Below are 17479 nucleotides of genomic sequence, written 5' to 3'. Positions count from 1 at the left end.
GAAACCATGACACAGGCACTTGCCGAAACACGGCTGTGTCAGGTCAACAAAACAATTTATAACCAGAGTGTGACTCCAGTGAATCATTACCCCCCTAGCAGTCTCTGCTTTTTGCTGTTTCTGATACTTAAAAAAAACCATAACATGCCGATTCTTTTCTTTCATAACAAAGACCTGAAAAATGAATACTAACCTTGGGTGTTCTTGAAAGACATGACCGCTTGTCTGTATGGATTTGGTGCATCCAGTGCATCAGTCAAATTAGCAAGCACCAGTAACAGCAGCAGACTTTGGTTGGCCAGTGGTGAAGACGCTTCCTGCTGGGCCGTTGGTTTGTTTCCTACTCCTCCTAGTGTGAGGACTGTCCATATACCAGCTAAGAGAGAGAAAGAAAGGTAAAAATGTTACCAGTTATTCTATAGAAAGAGACATTCAGGTTTCCCTCACCAATAACAGAAAGAATATCACTTTTTTTTATAGTAAAAGTAAGAACTGACCAAATCTGTTAATAGAAATTCCATATGAAGAAAAATATGCTTATAATTTATACCTACTGAAAACTGCCAAGATACATAATAGAATGAAAGGCAGAATTTCCTTGCACTGTTGAAAAGTAACTGATTATGTTTCTAAGTAAACTAAGGGGTCCTTTTACAAAGGCGTGCTGAAAAATGGATTGCGGTAGTGTAGGCACAGGTTTTGGGCACACGCCAATCCATTTTTTTAGCGCACCTGTAAAAAAGGCCTTTTTTTTTGCCGAAAATGGACGTGTGGCAAAATCAAAATTGCCACGCATCCATTTTGGGTCTGAGACCTTACCACCAGCCATTCACCTAGTGGTAAAGAATCCAGGCGCTAATGACCTACGCACATCAAATGCCACTTGGTGTACATCTGTTACAGGCGGCCAAAAATAAAAAAATATTTTTCAGACGCGCATATCGCACATACCCCAAAAATGAAATTACCGCAAGAGCCACATGGTAGTCGGGCGGTAACTCCAGTTTGGCGAACGTTGGGTGCGCGTAAACAATTACACAGCTTAGTAAAAGGGCCCCTAAGTGGATAATCTTTAAAGCTTTTAACATGGATAAACAGCTTGCCTATAGTGCGGGTACTTTTACCCACTGGCAAAACAGGTAGAGCTGGGGAGGAGGATGGTCAGGAGAAGGAGTGTGTGTGGAAGGGTGCTATTCTGAATGCCCCTGTCCTTCACACACTTTCCATGGGTACATCTGAATCTGCTTCAAAGCAGGTTCTTCTGTACTCAAGAAGACTACTACAGTTCAGGCCTAATAGTTTGGAGGAGTAGCCTAGTGGTTAGTGCAGTGGACTTTGATCCTGGGGGACTGAGTTTGATTCCCACTGCAGCTCCTTGTGACTCTGGGCGAGTCACTTAACCCTCCATTGCCCCTGGTACAAAATAAGTACCTGAATATATGTGAACCGCTTTGAATGTAGTTGCAAAAACCTCAGAAAGGCGGTATATATCAAGTCCCATTTCCATTCCCTTAACAATTTAAAGGTAGATGGAGTGTGACCTGGAGCCAGTCAAACAGATGCTTGCAGATAGAAAAACTGAGATGATTACACAGAAGCTGCATTAGGAAACATCCAGAGAAGAGCACACAGGTATCCAGGAAGCTATTGGGGGTTTGAAGAAAAAAAAAAATTTCCTTCTGGGAATCCCACCGAGTTGGCTCTATTCTACTTGCAAGGGAATTTTATTGTAAAGAGGTGACACCCATGCAGAACCACAGAATATGATACCACAAATGAACCATGACGCCCAGCTACTCGGCCTACATTTCTTTGTTACAAATGTCATACACTCCAGTTGATCTCTTCCACTTCACTTTTTTAAAGCTAGGTATCCTCTGTGCTCAGATTTTCTTAAATTCTGTTGTTGTTTATATTCAGTACCTCCAATTAGAAGCTGTTTCCAGAATCCATTCCACCCTCCGCTTCATTCCATGAAGAAACACTGATGTTACTCATAGTAGATGATGACGGCAGAAAAAGACCTGCACAGTCCATCCAGTCTGCCCAACAAGATAACTCATATTTGCTGCTTTTTGTGTATACCCTACTTTGATTTGTACCTGTGCTCTTCAGGGCACAGACCGTATAAGTCTGCCCAGCACTATCCCCGCCTCCCAACCACCAGCCCCTCCTCCCAACCACCGGCTCTGGCACAGACCGTACAAGTCTGTCCAGCACTATCCCCGCCTCCCAACCACCAGTCCCGCTGCCCACCACCGGCTCTGGCACAGACCGTATAAGTCTGCCCAGCACTATCCCCGCCTCCCAACCACCAGCCCCGCCTCCCGATCTTGACTAAGCTCCTGAGGATCCACTACTTTTTCGAAGCTTTACTATGATCTTTAATTTTAGAGCTTACCTTCCACTGCAAAAAAATTTGATTTTTGGGCATAATTTATAACTCTACTTATTAGTACGACATGCCTTTATTTCTTCTCTAATAAGCAATTTTATTTGGACCCTTCATCAGGGGTCTAGAAAACAACATATACATAATAATTAAATTTAAATTATTTAATTATTATGTATATGTTATTTTCTAGACCCCTGATGAAGGCTTTTTTAAAAGCCGAAACACAGACCGTGTAGGGTCCAAATAAAATTGCTCATTGGAGCATCTTACCCTGAGTTTGGACTGATCTCTTGAAGTTGGTTTCTTTTCCACTTTCTTTTGTGCTGTTGAATTTTGTGGATATTGTGAACCCCTTTTTGCTTTGCGCTTATTTCTTCTCTTCCACCCTTTACAACTCATGATTAATGTTTTTAATGCAGAACCTGCTTCATCTTGGTAGCCCTTTTATGAGCCACTTACACTCTTTGGAGATATGCCCCCCCCCCCCCCCCCCGAAACTGGACACATTAACAATGAAATCACACAAATGACCTGTAAAGAAGTATCATAACCTCCTGTTTGCAAATAGGTTCTGGGTGCCAATTTTATAAAAATATACATAGGTATCTATGCTGCCTTCATAAAACAAGTGCCCTGTTGTTAGATTTTGTATTGCCAGCCTATTATAAAATTAACCCCTCCCCCAAAATAAGCCCAAGATCACCACAGTTCTATTAGTAGAAGGATTATCTGTTTAATTCAACCAGGTTCACAAAATGATGAACAGATTACTTAAAGTTGCTAAATATTGACTAGGGTTATATCATCCTTCAGACACATCATTCCTTATAATAAGGGTTCTTAACCCCTTTAACTCTTCCTAAACCACGTCCACTAATGACTACTGCCAGCTACATATGTTGCAGTTAGCTGCTAACATGTTGCTAATATTATAGTATATAATACTACCAATAACTTTTCTAATAACTACCTTCATTCTGTCTAGCAAATTTCAATAAAATGCCTCCGATTTCAAGACCCTCCTCCGCTCCCCATCTGACCTCCTGCCTCACTCCTTGGAGCTGTGGGCAACACTGGTTAACAACCTCTGCCTTATAATTAACTCCAATCCACAGAAAGATCATCAATGCCTAAAGATGGGCCGTCAATTACCAGCTGGCATGAACTGAAAACCCTTTGCTAGTTTTACAAATGAGCAATAATCATGCATACCTTGTAAGGAGCTCATGAAAACATTAATGAAAACATTAAACAAAATCTCCCTGCTGATCCCTATCCATCTAAACTCAAATATGGACATCTGGTATCTGAAGTAAAATCTTACTTGCAGAACAAGCTCCCTTTTAGGTACATACCACTGCAGTTTTTCCCCACCCAAATAGTTTGGTATCACATCATGCAAAGCACAACGACGACAAAGTAAAAGACCCCGATATTGAGTAGGACATATACAGGTAGGGTCGGTCCTACCTGAATAAGACCCCCTTCCCGGGTCAGATTCAGATTTTCAACAACATTTAGCTGGATAGTGCCAGTGAAAATCCAGTCAGACTGGCTTCAGCACTATCCGGTTAATGCCAGGTTGGTCCCGATTATTCAGTCCGCTAACTATCTGGATAAAGTCAGAAGAGCAAAATACTGTCCTAGCTTTATCCGGGTACGGGTCTGAATATTGCTGGCACCTGGTTAAATGCCAGTGGTCATAAAAGCCTATGGTAGCCTACGTTTAAAAAAATGCTAAATACCATAGGCTGAATACTGACCTGTAAATTTATTATGAAATTCAATAGGCAGGCAACAGAAATAGTACAATAACGCTGCTAGACTAATCAGAAGTGTGTGGTCATATTCTGGACACCCTGCGACTTGCCTACGATTTCTTCTAGATGACCAAATAATGCAGAATCCTAACGGTATAGTCCACTGGCAATTGAGGAATTAATTTACAGTTACGCGACACATTATCTAGAATTGGTTTCAGGCATATATAATTGCTTATAATTTGTCTGACTTTCCCACATTTCCATGCAATTTTTCCTGTTTCATCCTGAACTATTCTTGATTACTTTTTTTTTTTTTTAAACTGTGTGTACTGCTAGGTTAGGAAAACAAAGTGGTTCTAGCTCTGACCCATATAAATTGATTCCAAAGAAAAACTGTATACAAAATGAATCCCTATAATTCTTCACAAATTTTTATGAAGACTTTCTATGATTTTAAGTGTTGATTATTAGTTCATTAAAAATAATGAAACGGAACCTCTGAAAGAAGGCAATGAACTAACTAGTGGCAATTAATTCCACTGAAAACTAAACTAGTTGCTATTTACAATTCTCCTAAACCTGTCGAACAGCAGGAGCACAGAGTGATATTAGTCTTGGCAACAAATAGTGCTTATAATACAGTGCAAGTCACTGGCATATATATAAAATACATAGCGACAGAGACAAGAGGACTCCTTTTACTAAGTGCCAGTAGTATCGCCAGGCTACTGCAGCAGCCCGGTGGTACTTCCCGGCGCTACAAAAATGTATTTATTTTTGTACCACCGGGTTAGCGTGGGAGCCCTTATCATCACACCAATGGGTGGCAGTAAGGGCTCCCCCCCCCCCCCCCCCGAAATGGCAGCGCAGCAAGTGCTTTACTTGCCACCCGGCCATTTCCTGCAGGAAAGCGAGGCCTTCCCTTTTACAAGCTGTGGTAAAAGGGGGCCTCGGCGCACGTGTAAAACACGTGCCGATGCCAGCACTAGCCCCCTTTTGCCACAGCTTGGTAAAAGGGGCCCAGGAATCAGAGAGTACTGAAGAGGTTCACCTTACTCATTCTTTAGAGTATATGCTTCCTAAAGTATATGAAATCTGAAACATCAGGGTAGTAGTAATTGAGCTCAATAAGTGACATGTGCCTTTAAAAATGTACATGCCAATATTCAAAACCACTGAATATTCAGAGCTTTCTTCAAGTCTGCTCATATGCAGTGAAGGTACAAAGTAATCTTTTCTATTTTGGTTTTCTAAATGTGGTGTCCACCAAGGATCACCTGTACCCTGTGATTTTCAACATTTTTATGAGTACTCTTAGTTCAATGGTATTGGATAAGAGTGAATATATTTATTCTTATGCGGACAATATATTTATACTTCAGGAAGTGAAATCAGATACATGTGTTAGTCTCTTAAACATAACTTCTTGTATTTCTAAGATTCAACCAAGGGCTCCAGCACTGATAGATATTGGTTGAAGCTTAATTCTTCTAAGACCAGGCTCCTGTGATTTGGAACATCAATTACATCTTTTCCTTCTTCTGTCTCAATTGAGGGAAATACTTTTTTTCCTTTTGAAAGAACCTCAAACGTTCTGGGAATTATTTTGGACTATCTTCTTACTTTTCATCCACAAGTAAACAATGTTGTACAAAAGTGTTTTTTTCAAATTGAGGCAATTAAGATCTGTGTGGGCACTTTTTGACCAGCAGCATTTGCAAATCTGATTCAATATATCATCTTGTTGTATCTCGACTACTGCAACTCAATATATGTTGGCATTTCACTGGGCTTGCAAAAAAGATTGCAGTTAGTCCAGAACGCAGCTGCTCGCATGATCTTTCAGATATCTCGATTTGATCATGTCTCACTGCTTCTAAGTTAGCTACATTGTTGTGTTGTTTCATGCGGATATTCTGAAGATTATTTGACCATTGTATCTTTTACCAATGGTAAGCTTCCTGGTAGATGGTCAAGAATTTTTAAGCTCGTTTCCCTCTTTTAAAGGTGTTCGATTAAAGAGAATGTTGGAAAACTCCTTTTCATATAAAGTGGCTTCAACCTGGAGTACTCTTCCTGAGGTTATTAGATCTGCTGATTCATATCTTATATTTAGAAAATGCTTAAAGTCTTTCTATTTCACTGATACTTGAATGTTTCCGAATTCTCTCTATTCTTTCTGGTTCTTTAGGTATTGTATTTTTCTGTAAACCACTTTGGAACCTTTTTTAAGGGTAGAAGTGGTATATAAGACTAATGAATAGAATAGATGAAGTCAGCGCCTGATAATACCTTTTTTTTTTTAATTTAGTGCCAGAAAATGGATATATTTTGACTGAACAATTTGAGGTTATGGCTACTACTTTTGTCACAATCAACAAATTCAGTTGCTTTAGTTTGAGAGATCTCCCCCCCCCCCCCCCCCCCACAATGAACCACTGCGCCTGATACTCAAAGGATTTATGCTCATAACTTTGGGGGTCCTTTAATTAAGCTGTGTTAGATGCCAATATATGCCTAATGCAGCAAAAAAATGGAGTACCCCCAAAACACGCTCAGGGGTCTTGTGTTAACTTTGAAATCTTTGCACATTGTGCTAAAAAATGCTTCAATTTTTTTGGGGGGGGGTGTCAGGGGTGGACAGTACGTGTTCCTGCACTAGCCAGTTAGCACGTCTACATTACTGCATGCTAACTGGTCTGTGCAAAAATAATGCAGGAGCCCTTACCACCTACAAAATAGGTGGCAATAAGTGCTCATGCAGTAATTTTTAAAAGCGGCTGGGAACTAATGGCAACATTAGCGCATGCACAATCTGTATATGGGGTTCTCTTAATAGAAAATAGACACACTGAATATTAATGGAGGAAAAGCCTCGAGAAGCGCCTAGACTTTTACAGTGTCTTACAGGAGCAGCGCTTCCTCATCATCGGCAAAAACCTCCATAAAGTAGCTTACTGCTATCAAAGTAAAGAACTTGGATTAGTAAAAGAACTTAGCTTAAATTGACAGGTCTGTGTGTTCTTCCCAGGGCCCCGACCGTGATCAACGGTGGCCAGCGTTTTGAATCACCGTTTCTGCTTCAGGATCACAGGCCAGAGGGATCTACAATGGGAAGAAAGATACGTGAAAGAGCATTGTCATACCAGTCCAATTTTCTTTTTTCCTTCTTTCATTCGTGTGCTTACTTCCATTCAACAATGCCGACGGAGGCTTGGGAGACACCCTGCCCAGAAAATGGCCGCTCATTTAAAGATTTTGTAACATCACAGACTGTCATTGAGTAAACCACTCCCCATCCTTCAAGGGGCAATGGACCGTAAGTCCTCTAAGGAATGGTAACGCGCTACTGTCAATACTGTTGTCAGAGAAAATGGATCCACTCAATTTTAGAATTGAGTCCAGCAGAAACTGAGGCATCCAGTTTAAAGCTCCATCTCTGCTCGTTTTGTAAAAGAACGTGTTGTCTATCTTACCCTCTCTGCCCTGAAGCTGTAATCTGCTGTAACACAAGGCAGCGAAGAGATCCAGAGTCGTGCTTAAGGTCGTTACAGCGGAGGGCTATGGGTGAGGTGCTCTTCATAGTCTTTATTGCACTCTTGTGTTGTACCAATCTGGTATATAAAGTCCATGATGTCTGCCCTATATAAATTTTATTACAGGGACAGATGATACAATAAATGACAGCCTGACCTGCATGTCGTGTTAATTTTCAATTACTATGTCCATCAGTCCTTCCAGAGGAGCACTGTATTCCACCTACTTATGAAGGGCACAAGAGATGTAACCAATGTGGTATGTGTGATTTAATGGTGGAAACAACAGTCTTTAAACACCCTAGCACCGAGAGAGAATTTAAATTGAAAATTAACAGGACGTGCAGGTCAGACTATGTCATTTATTGTATCATCTGTCCCTGTAATAAAATTTATATAGGGCAAACATCATGGACTTTATATACCAGATTGGTACAACACAAGAGTGCAATAAAAACTATGAAGAGCACCTCACCCTTAGCCCTCCGCTGTAACGACCTTAAGCACGACTCTGGATCTCTTCGCTGCCTTGTGTTACAGCAGATTACAGCTTCAGGGCAGAGAGGGCAAGATAGACAACACGTTCTTTTACAAAACGAGCAGAGATGGATCTTTAAACTGGATGCCTCAGTTCCTGCTGGACTCAATTCTAAAATTGAGTGGATCCATTTTCTCTGACAACAGTATTGACAGTAGTGAGTTACCGTTCCTTAGAGGACTTACGGTCCATTGCCCCTTGAAGGATGGGGAGTGGTTTAGACAATGACAGTCTGTGATGTCACAAAATCTTTAAATGAGCGGCCATTTTCTGGGCAGGGTGTCTCCCAAGCCTCCGTCGGCATTGTTGAATGGAAGTAAGCACACGAATGAAAAAAGGAAAATAGAAAATTGGACTGGTATGACAATGCTCTTTCACGTATCTTTCTTCCCATTGTAGATCCCTCTGGCCTGTGATCCTGAAGCAGAAGCAGTGATTCAAAACGCTGGCCACCGTTGATCACAGTCGGGGCCCTGAGAAGAACAGAGAGACCTGTCAATTTAAGCTAAGTTATTTTACTAAGCCAAGTTCTTTACTTTGATAGCAGTAAGCTACTTTATGGAGGTTTTTGCCGATGATGAGGAAGCGCTGCTCCTGTAAGACACTGTAAAAGTCTAGGCGCTTCTCCAGGCTTTTCCTCCATTAACATTCAGTGTGTCTATTTTCTATTAAGAGAACCCCATATACAGATTGTGCATATAAGCAGACGTGGGTATCTCACCCCGATACTTTCATTTAGTTTAACATTAGCACATGGCCATTAATGAAAAGATAGAAGAAAGGCATTTTTAAAGCTGTGGTAAGAATGGCCTTAGCAAACGGCAAAGATCTGCGTAAGGAAGTGCTAAGGCCACTTTTTAACCATAGCTTTGTATAAGGACTCCTTTGAGAGGTATGCTCATAAATTGGTGTGCTGCCCCCATTTAAATGTGACCACATTACATTGGTTGTGTATATGAAACACTCTTGTGCTGTGAACTACAAGTTCCTGTATTTTTGTAGTTCTTCTGTAATTGGCCCTTTCTGGGCACATTCAGCGCTGCGTATGCCTTGTAGCGCTATAGAAATGCTAAATAGTAGTAGTAGTAGTAATGTTCACTGCTCCTACTGACTTATGGGCCTTTCCTGTTGGCTCAGACTCAAGGCTAATTTGACTGCTGAGTAAGTCATTCCCCCCCCCCCCCCCCCCCCCAATTGTGTGCTTCCAAGACAGAAGAAAGAAGCAGAAAACTCCATCTGGTTCCTGTGAACAGCCCAACTGATCTCTCCTCCCCTCAGCAAAGCTCCACTTCTTTATTCTTTTTTTTAACAAATCTCCAATACGGTTGCAGCAATTCAGTGTGATTTAATCTGTTTTCCCTCAACTCCCCCCCTACAGACTACAGTAAGTGCTTGTTCAGTTTCTACATGTGCAATAAAGAACTACTGGAATTTAAACAAGGTGTCTTCACTGGAGATTGGTACTTGGTTAACCTAATGATTAGCAGAGATCATTGACAACTGGTCTCTCTGAAAATTTACTAGGGCTGAGTACATAACTTTATACTCAAAATTTCACTTTAACGCCTACATTTAGGAGCATAAAAAGTGGGTGGTAACAGGGACAGTTTTAAGGCAGGGAAAAGAAGTTAGAAGCTTAGCACTGATTTTCAGCTTTAGGTTTATAAATCTAGGCAAATGAATGGCAGACCTAAATTCATAATCATAACGTTTAAGCTCTTAAATTATGCTGAATTTTCAACTTTAAATTTATGTGCCTGAATTTGGCTGAAAATAGGACACAGATATAGGAGCTTAACTTAGGAGCTCAGTTTTCTTTTAATATTAGGCCAACTGTTATTGTAACCTACTTGTTATAATATACTATATACCAACTGTTTCACTGATAGTATTTCTATAATTTTGTCCAGTACCCAAATTAGACTGATAGGTCTGAAGTTATCTGCTGCCACCTTATAATGAAACTATATTTGCTTTTCTCCATTGGAACCTGTTTCTACACACAAATTGAACAGAGCTGTAAGCTTTCATTCATATCCATAGTATATTTACTATAGAATGAGTTATGGTCTTTTGGAAGTTAGTTTCATTTATGCAGCCATGTCTTTTGATGATGTTATAGACAAGGCTGATAAAAGTTTAGGATTCAAGGTGGTCTATTTGTAGAAGATTTATAACAGTGAGTAATTGAATGTTTTACACCATGAAATATAGTCAATTGCTGATATGATGAGAATTTTAAGAGCTGACTAGTGAGATGAAGAGTTTGTGATACATGGGCTGATCAAGATGGGATTAATGTATATCTTTTTAATTTTGTTTTAGGCTTTTTTTGAAGGGGTATGTTGATCACCCCTGATTTTTAGGTACGTATTGATACATTATTGGGTTTGATTAAATCCATTCAACGTTTTATACACTTTTATATGCTTGGAAAGTGGCTTGTCTTCACTCCTCCTCCATTTTACTTTTGAATGTGTAATGCATTTATTGTACTTTATTTTATCATTTGCTGTTATAACTTTTTATATATTTGAGAAGATATATATATATATATATATACACACACACACACACACACACATAACTTGAGATGATGTTATCACTATTTTTATGTTTTTCTTTGTAGTTTTACCCCTGATGCAGCCTGAGGGTGAAACGTGGCCATGTCGGGTACTGCTTTTATCTTGGTTTGAATAAATTTTTTCTTTGTTTTTATATATGTGTATCGGTCTACTTTTTATAATAGACTTTTATGTAGCAAGTAGACTGTTGCCTTTTTTGTTTTTCTTCTCCTCTTGGCACTTACACGTAGTCCAGGAGTGGAGAGATCTGCTTGCAATGAAAAAATGAGAAAAGGGAATAAAGGGAAGAGGAATCCATCCATGATAAGAAGCTGAGGGGGTAGAGAGAGGAGAAATTAGCAAATGCTCTGTGGTAAGATTAAGGCAGTTGCGAGTAGAGAGAAAGAAACAGAGTAATAGCAAAGAGATCCTTTCCTCTGTAGCCCAAAAAATGTCACAGAGAAAACATGCTGAAGTTATAGGCTACTCCCAGATATGACTGACTTCATCCTCCAGTGCTAGACATGCCTTGGAAAATTTACTGTCTGTAACCAGAGGAACACAACAAGTAGTGGTTATCTGTGTGGTTCGTGTATGCATGATTGTTTCTCCCTCTCTCTTTATTTATATACAGTATTTATGTGCTGATATACATGTGTGTAAGCATATGTGCTTAAAGCTGGTCATGTGTATGGGAGCCACCTCCAGCAACTCAGGTGCATCATTTAATTTAAGAAGCTACTGCATTCTGCCCCATTCAGACTGGTCCGTGTATATCTTCCTTTGTTTTAAAATTTGAGAGAGAGTTTTCAGTGCATCCTTATCTCTTCTTTTGGTCATGAGAGTCCACTCCGTGCAGTATGACTTGGTGTTTTTTTGGCTTAATTGGTTTCACCAAAAATTCATCCTTTTCTTTCTGAGCACACTACCAAAACACTTATCAAGACTTTTATCTCCTCTCGCTTAGACTACTGCAACTTGCTTCTCACAGGTCTCCCACTAAGCCATCTCTCTCCCCTTTAATCTGTTCAAACTTCTGCTGCAGAACTTGTATTTTGCCAGTGTTGCTATGCTCACATTAGCCCTCTCAATGCTCATTCTAGCCCTCTCCTCAAGTCACTTCATTGGCACTCTATCCGTTTCCGCATACCATTCAAACTCCCCTTCAATCTGTTGAAAATTCTGCTGCACGACTTATATTGCGCCAGTGTTGCTATGCTCATATTAGCCCTCTCAAGTCACTTCATTGGCTCCCTATACGTTTCTGCATACAGTTGAAACTCCTCTTACTGACTTACAAGTGCATTCACTCTGCAGCTCCTCAGTACCGCTCCACCCTTACCTCTCCCTACACTCCTCCCCGGGAACTCCGTTGTTTGGGTAAATCTCTCTTATATGTACCCTTCTCCTCCACTGCCAACTCTAGTGTTCCTTTTATCTTGCTGCGCCATATGTCTGGAATAGACTTCCTGAGACAGTACGTCAAGTTCCATCTCTGGCTAGAAGTCCTCCTTTTTGATGCTGCTTTTAACTCCTAACCCCTGTTCACTTGTTTGGTACCCATGTCTGTTTTATCTTTCCCGCCTTAATCTTTCCCTTATCCGTCCTGTTTAGATTGTAAGCTCTGTCGAGCAGGGACTGTCTCTTCATGTTCAAGTGTACGGCGCTGTGTACAGGGCCGGTCTTAGGCAGGGGCAACAGGGGTGGTCTACAGGGCCAGTCTTAGGCAGGAGCAACAGGGGTAGTTGCACAGGGCCTTGCGCTCCTAGGGGCCCCGCGTCTCTAGCACGTGTGTCCTCCTGTCTCTGAACACCTCCCTGCTCCGTATTTTAATGTGCATCCACATTTCAGTATAGAGCATCAGGCAGTGGCAGTGTTTTTCACATCCTGTCAGCTGCCGAGCCCAGAGCCTCCTCGCTGCTGCATCCCGCCCCCTTTTGATGTCACTTCCTGCTTCCGCAAGGGTGGGACAAAGCAGCAAGGAGGCTCTGGGCTCAGCAGCTGATAAATTGCTGCCACTCTCTACTGAAACATGGTGGATGCATATCAAGGTATGGGGTGAGATGGAGTTCCGAGAGCTCTAAATCTCCTTTTAAACTGATAAACTATGGCTTATGGTGGCAGGCGCGGGTGGTAACAGGGCCCACTGAACTGGTCTGCACAGGGCCCCGCAATTGTTAAGGCCAGCCCTGGCTGCGTATGGCTAACAGCGCTATAAAAATAGTAAGTAGTAGTAGTACTGTATATAATATGTAAATCGTTTTGGTTGTACCACATAATGGTAGTATATTTAATCCATGACCCACCCAGTTACACATATCCCTGCCGCATTTAGTTGCCTATTTATGCCAGCTTTATGGGATCTACAAATTGGGTACACCGATACTGGGCTATGCTTGATATCCTGAAATGGAACACAGCTTCCATTATAGAACAAGCTCCTACCACATGGGCTCGGGGCACCTAAATTATATATATATATATATTATATATGATATACTTACATTCCACCATCTCCCAACAATTAGGTTCAAAGCGGAGTCCGAAATACAAAACAACCCAGAATATTACAAATAAGATTTCTGAAATAGGTAACATAGTAACACAGTAAATGACGGCAAAGACCTGTACGGTCCATCCAGTCTGCCCAACAAGATAAATGTCTTCAGATTTTTCCGAAAAGAAGATGTAGGCATTGTCCTTAGTGTAACAGGTAAAGAGCACCGTAGATGAACAGCTTGATAAGAAAAAGATTATTGTAAGGATCTTTTATATTTTACTCCAGTAAAAAAAAAAAGGAAAATAAAGGAGACGATGGTTTCCAGCTCTAGAAAAAGTAGGAACTGCAGGAAAAGAAAACAGTTTTATCAAATACTCTGAGCATAGGCTGTCAAATATTTTATAAACCCAGCAAGGTAATTTGAAGGAAATGGAGGTGACCAGTTCTAGAAATGCCCACCTGTCAAGTAGCTGTATTAACTGTTACCATAGATGTGTAATACACTAACACGCTTTAGTAAAAGGGGTTATCTAGGCTGCCAGGGTTCTCCTACTGTTGTTGCACCCCTCCCCCTCATATTCTGACTATATTCCTTCCAGTATTCTCCCCAGTTCAGTTGCCATGAGGAAGAAAAGGTGATGCGTTGTGCAATGTGTGCGCTTCACTAAGTGGGCCTCGCTGTTCAAGCCATGCATGTTGCCCATTAATTTACACACTCCAGGGTGTAAGCATAATGTACTAGGCTGTGTTTGGTTTGCTATTCGCTAAAACAACTTCCTGTACAGTTATTTCTATAATATTTTATAAAATTTCATAATTTATGAAATTTTATAAAATATTATAGAAATAATTGTACAGGAACTAGGGATAATTAAAAGTCGTTTTAATTACTCACCCACCAGCACAGCATCAGACACTAGTTTCAAGTTACAACAATCTAACATCAGTACCTCTGGTAATTATAAGTAATTAGACTAATTATATGAAGAAGGAAAAAAGGTTTGTTCCTCATACAAAGGTCACAGAACAGAGAGAAGGCAGAGAAAGAAAGAAAGAATGAATGAATGAAAGAAAGATTCGAATGAAAGAAAGATTAGAATAAAGGAAAGATAGTTTCTTAGATATAGAGAATTAGATTCTACAAGGGGGAGGGGGAAGCAAAACTCCTTCGGGAAAAACCATAGGCCATTGGAAGGATCTGAAACTCTCTCCCCAAGCCTAGTTTTTCAGAGTTCCTTTGACTGCAGCATGGTTTTATAGGCTATGGTGAGCACCCACCTCTCCTCTACCCTGGACCAATCATAGGTGCTGTATATGGGCTGGATACTTGTAATTGGGACTTTCATGTGTGCTGGAGGCTTGCAATTGGTCTTTGCCATACCTTTTCTCAGTAAATAACTTTTGTAACAGGATATACCAGGTATCTGAGTTGCCTTAGCAACATTTTAACCATCAGAGCATGTGACCAGCCAGAAATTCCTTCATGTGGCTGATAGGAAAAGAGAGATGGGGGGTGGGAAATAATGCAGTATACCTGAAGTAAAAGTATAGCTTATAGCTAAAATTATAGGACAATAACTACCTGTATGCTCCAAAAAAAAGGCTCCTGCATGTTTGAGGCCAGTCGATAGTGTCTCTTGTTAATGTGGTGTGTCTCTTATTAATGTGGTGTGCTGAGAACAGAATCCTGACCTTGCATACTCCCGATCAAAATCTGTTGGCATTCCAGTTGGGGAACCCTGCACTGGTCTGTCTGTACTGGGCTATGCTATAACCAGCAGCAAAGTCTGATCAGAGGCTTGCACCATAATGTTAGGGGGTCATATTTTCATAACAGAACATTCTGATTTTCTGTTCCAGTTGGAGGATTTCCAGTCTTATTTCTTATAGAGCTTTGCACTGCTAAACAGAGGTACTACTTTACAAGGTATTCTGTCACTGACACAGAATGGTAGTAACTGCTTCAAAAACAAGGTCCTAAAAGCACTTTGCTTCTATCCATGAGAAAATTACTGCTGCTCATTTTAGGAAAATATAATCAGATTATGTTATATTTTGTTTTCTTTTTAAGTACCATGAGATTTGTTTTTGAGTTTTGTAATAGTTATTACTCATAATGGTATATTCTTTATAAAATTAGCACTAACATCTAACCAAATTGTATGGTAGGAATTTTTGTAAACTTACCTTTTGCTTGCTTAATTCTCACAAAAACATTGGCAAACAAGAAGTCAGATTTATTTTATTTTGTATATTGATGCATGTGTTTGTATTTAAGACATTTCTTGAAAGCTTTCTGACTTACAGTTCTAAAACCAATTTTAATTTTAGTCATATCCAATTACTGTAACATAAACCAGCAAAGTCTTACAAAACAGCTTTGACTATTTAAAAGAGGAAAAATAGCCCTTCCTATGTAAAAAGAGGCATGTTCTTTCAATAAAGCACATATTTTAACCACTTTGTTGATTTAGCCTCTGAAATTCTAAGACATCCTGATTCATGTCCTGATAAAATGTAAAGACAACATACACAAAAAAGTTCTCTCATATCTTCTCCAAAGAGTTTTGCTGTTATTTTCATTTGTGACTATGACAAAGCTTAGAGCTAGCCATCTATTGTTGGGGGGGGGGGGGGGGGGGGGGGGGGGTAGAGGAAGGGAAGAAAAAGGTGGCATAAAGGATTAATGTGCTGATGATCAAAACTCTGGTGCTATTCTAAAAAACACCATAAAAATACCGCTCTAGCACCACCATACTAGTGCACAACAGCAGCGCACTCATGATCAAAGCTAACGATATGCATATACAAAAGCATGCTGTAGCAGCGCTAACCCCCCTCCAAACAGTGCAAATCAATATGCAAAAAAGCCAGGATGCATATGCAATTTTTTGATGTGATGAAACAAGTCTTATGCAACGCAGTTGTTTCACACATGTGCATAGATGGTGCACGTCATCATGCACGTTATTGTGTGTACAGTGTGTCGGTGTGCCATAGAGTGCAGCAACACAGCCTCATCTGGAGTAGTGTGTGCAATTCTGGAGACAGCACCTATGGAAAGATATAAACAGGATGGAGCCGGTCCAGATTGCAGCTACCAAACTGGTTAACGGTCTCCATCATAAAACATATAGAGACGGGCTTATGGAACTCAACATGTGTACACTGGAAGAGAGGCGGGAGAGAGGGGATATGATAGAGACGTTTAAATACCTCAGTGGATTTAAATGTACAGGATGTGAGCCTTTTTCAAATGAAGGAAATCTCTGGAATGAGCAGGCATAGGATGAAATTAAGAGGAAACAGCCTTAGGAGGAATCTGAGAAAATACTACTTCATGGAAAGCATTTGTGGTGAAGGCTTTAAAGTCAATGGTTCCCAAACCTGATCCTGGAGGCACCTTAGCCAGTCAGGTTTTCAGGATATCCACAATGAATATTCATGAGAGGTTTGCCTGGACTGCCTTCACTGCATGCAAATCTCTCTCATGAATATTCATTTAGGACAAGGGTAGGCAACTCCGGTCCTCGACAGCCGCACGCAGGTCAGGTTTTCAGGATATCCACAATGAATATGCAGGAGATAGATTTGCAAGCACTGCCTCCATGGTATGCAAATCTATCTCATGCATATTCATTGTGGATATCCTGAAAACCTGACCTGCCTGCGGCTCTCGAGGACCAGAGTTGCCTACCCCTGATTTAGGATATCCTGAAAACCTGACAGGCTGGGGTGCCTCCAGGACCAGGTTTGGGAACTGGACCCCCAAATACTCGAGAGACAGAGGGGGTCAGGTGACTTTTGGGTATATTGACCACCCAGCCTAGCGCCTGCAGGACTGTAACCACTCTGGCTGTGGCAAGACGACTTTCGGCTGCCGAATCCGCTCTGATGAGCCAGTCGTCGAGATAAGGGTGAACTCTGATACCCTCTCGCCTGAGACAGGCAGCTACGACCACCATTACCTTGAAAAAGGTACGGGGAGCTGTGGCTAGGCCAAAAGGCAAGGCCCGAAACTGGAAATGTTGTCCCAACACCGCAAACCGGAGAAACAGCTGATGCGGAGGCCAAATAGGAATGTGCAAACACGCCTCTTTTAGGTCCAGAGACGTGAGAAACTGTCCTGGCTGTAGCGCCGCAATGACGGAGCGCAGGGTTTCCATGCGAAAGTGTCGTACTC

At 41.0% G+C, this 17479-nt stretch overlaps 1 protein-coding gene across 1 annotated transcript in view; it reads right to left on the bottom strand.

Annotated features, from left to right (window-relative positions):
* Positions 1-17479, bottom strand: part of DYM (dymeclin) — a 693305-nt gene that overhangs the window by 466356 nt on the left and 209470 nt on the right. Inside the window, exon 9 of the mRNA XM_030192928.1 lies at positions 194-376. Coding sequence (XP_030048788.1) covers positions 194-376 — 183 coding nt within the window. The remainder of the gene's footprint in view (positions 1-193; positions 377-17479) is intronic.

This window comes from Microcaecilia unicolor, chromosome 2 (assembly GCF_901765095.1).
Source record: "Microcaecilia unicolor chromosome 2, aMicUni1.1, whole genome shotgun sequence".
NCBI lineage: Eukaryota > Metazoa > Chordata > Amphibia > Gymnophiona > Siphonopidae > Microcaecilia > Microcaecilia unicolor.
Note: the sequence above shows the minus strand (reverse complement) of the source record. Positions and strands in the feature narration are given on the sequence as shown.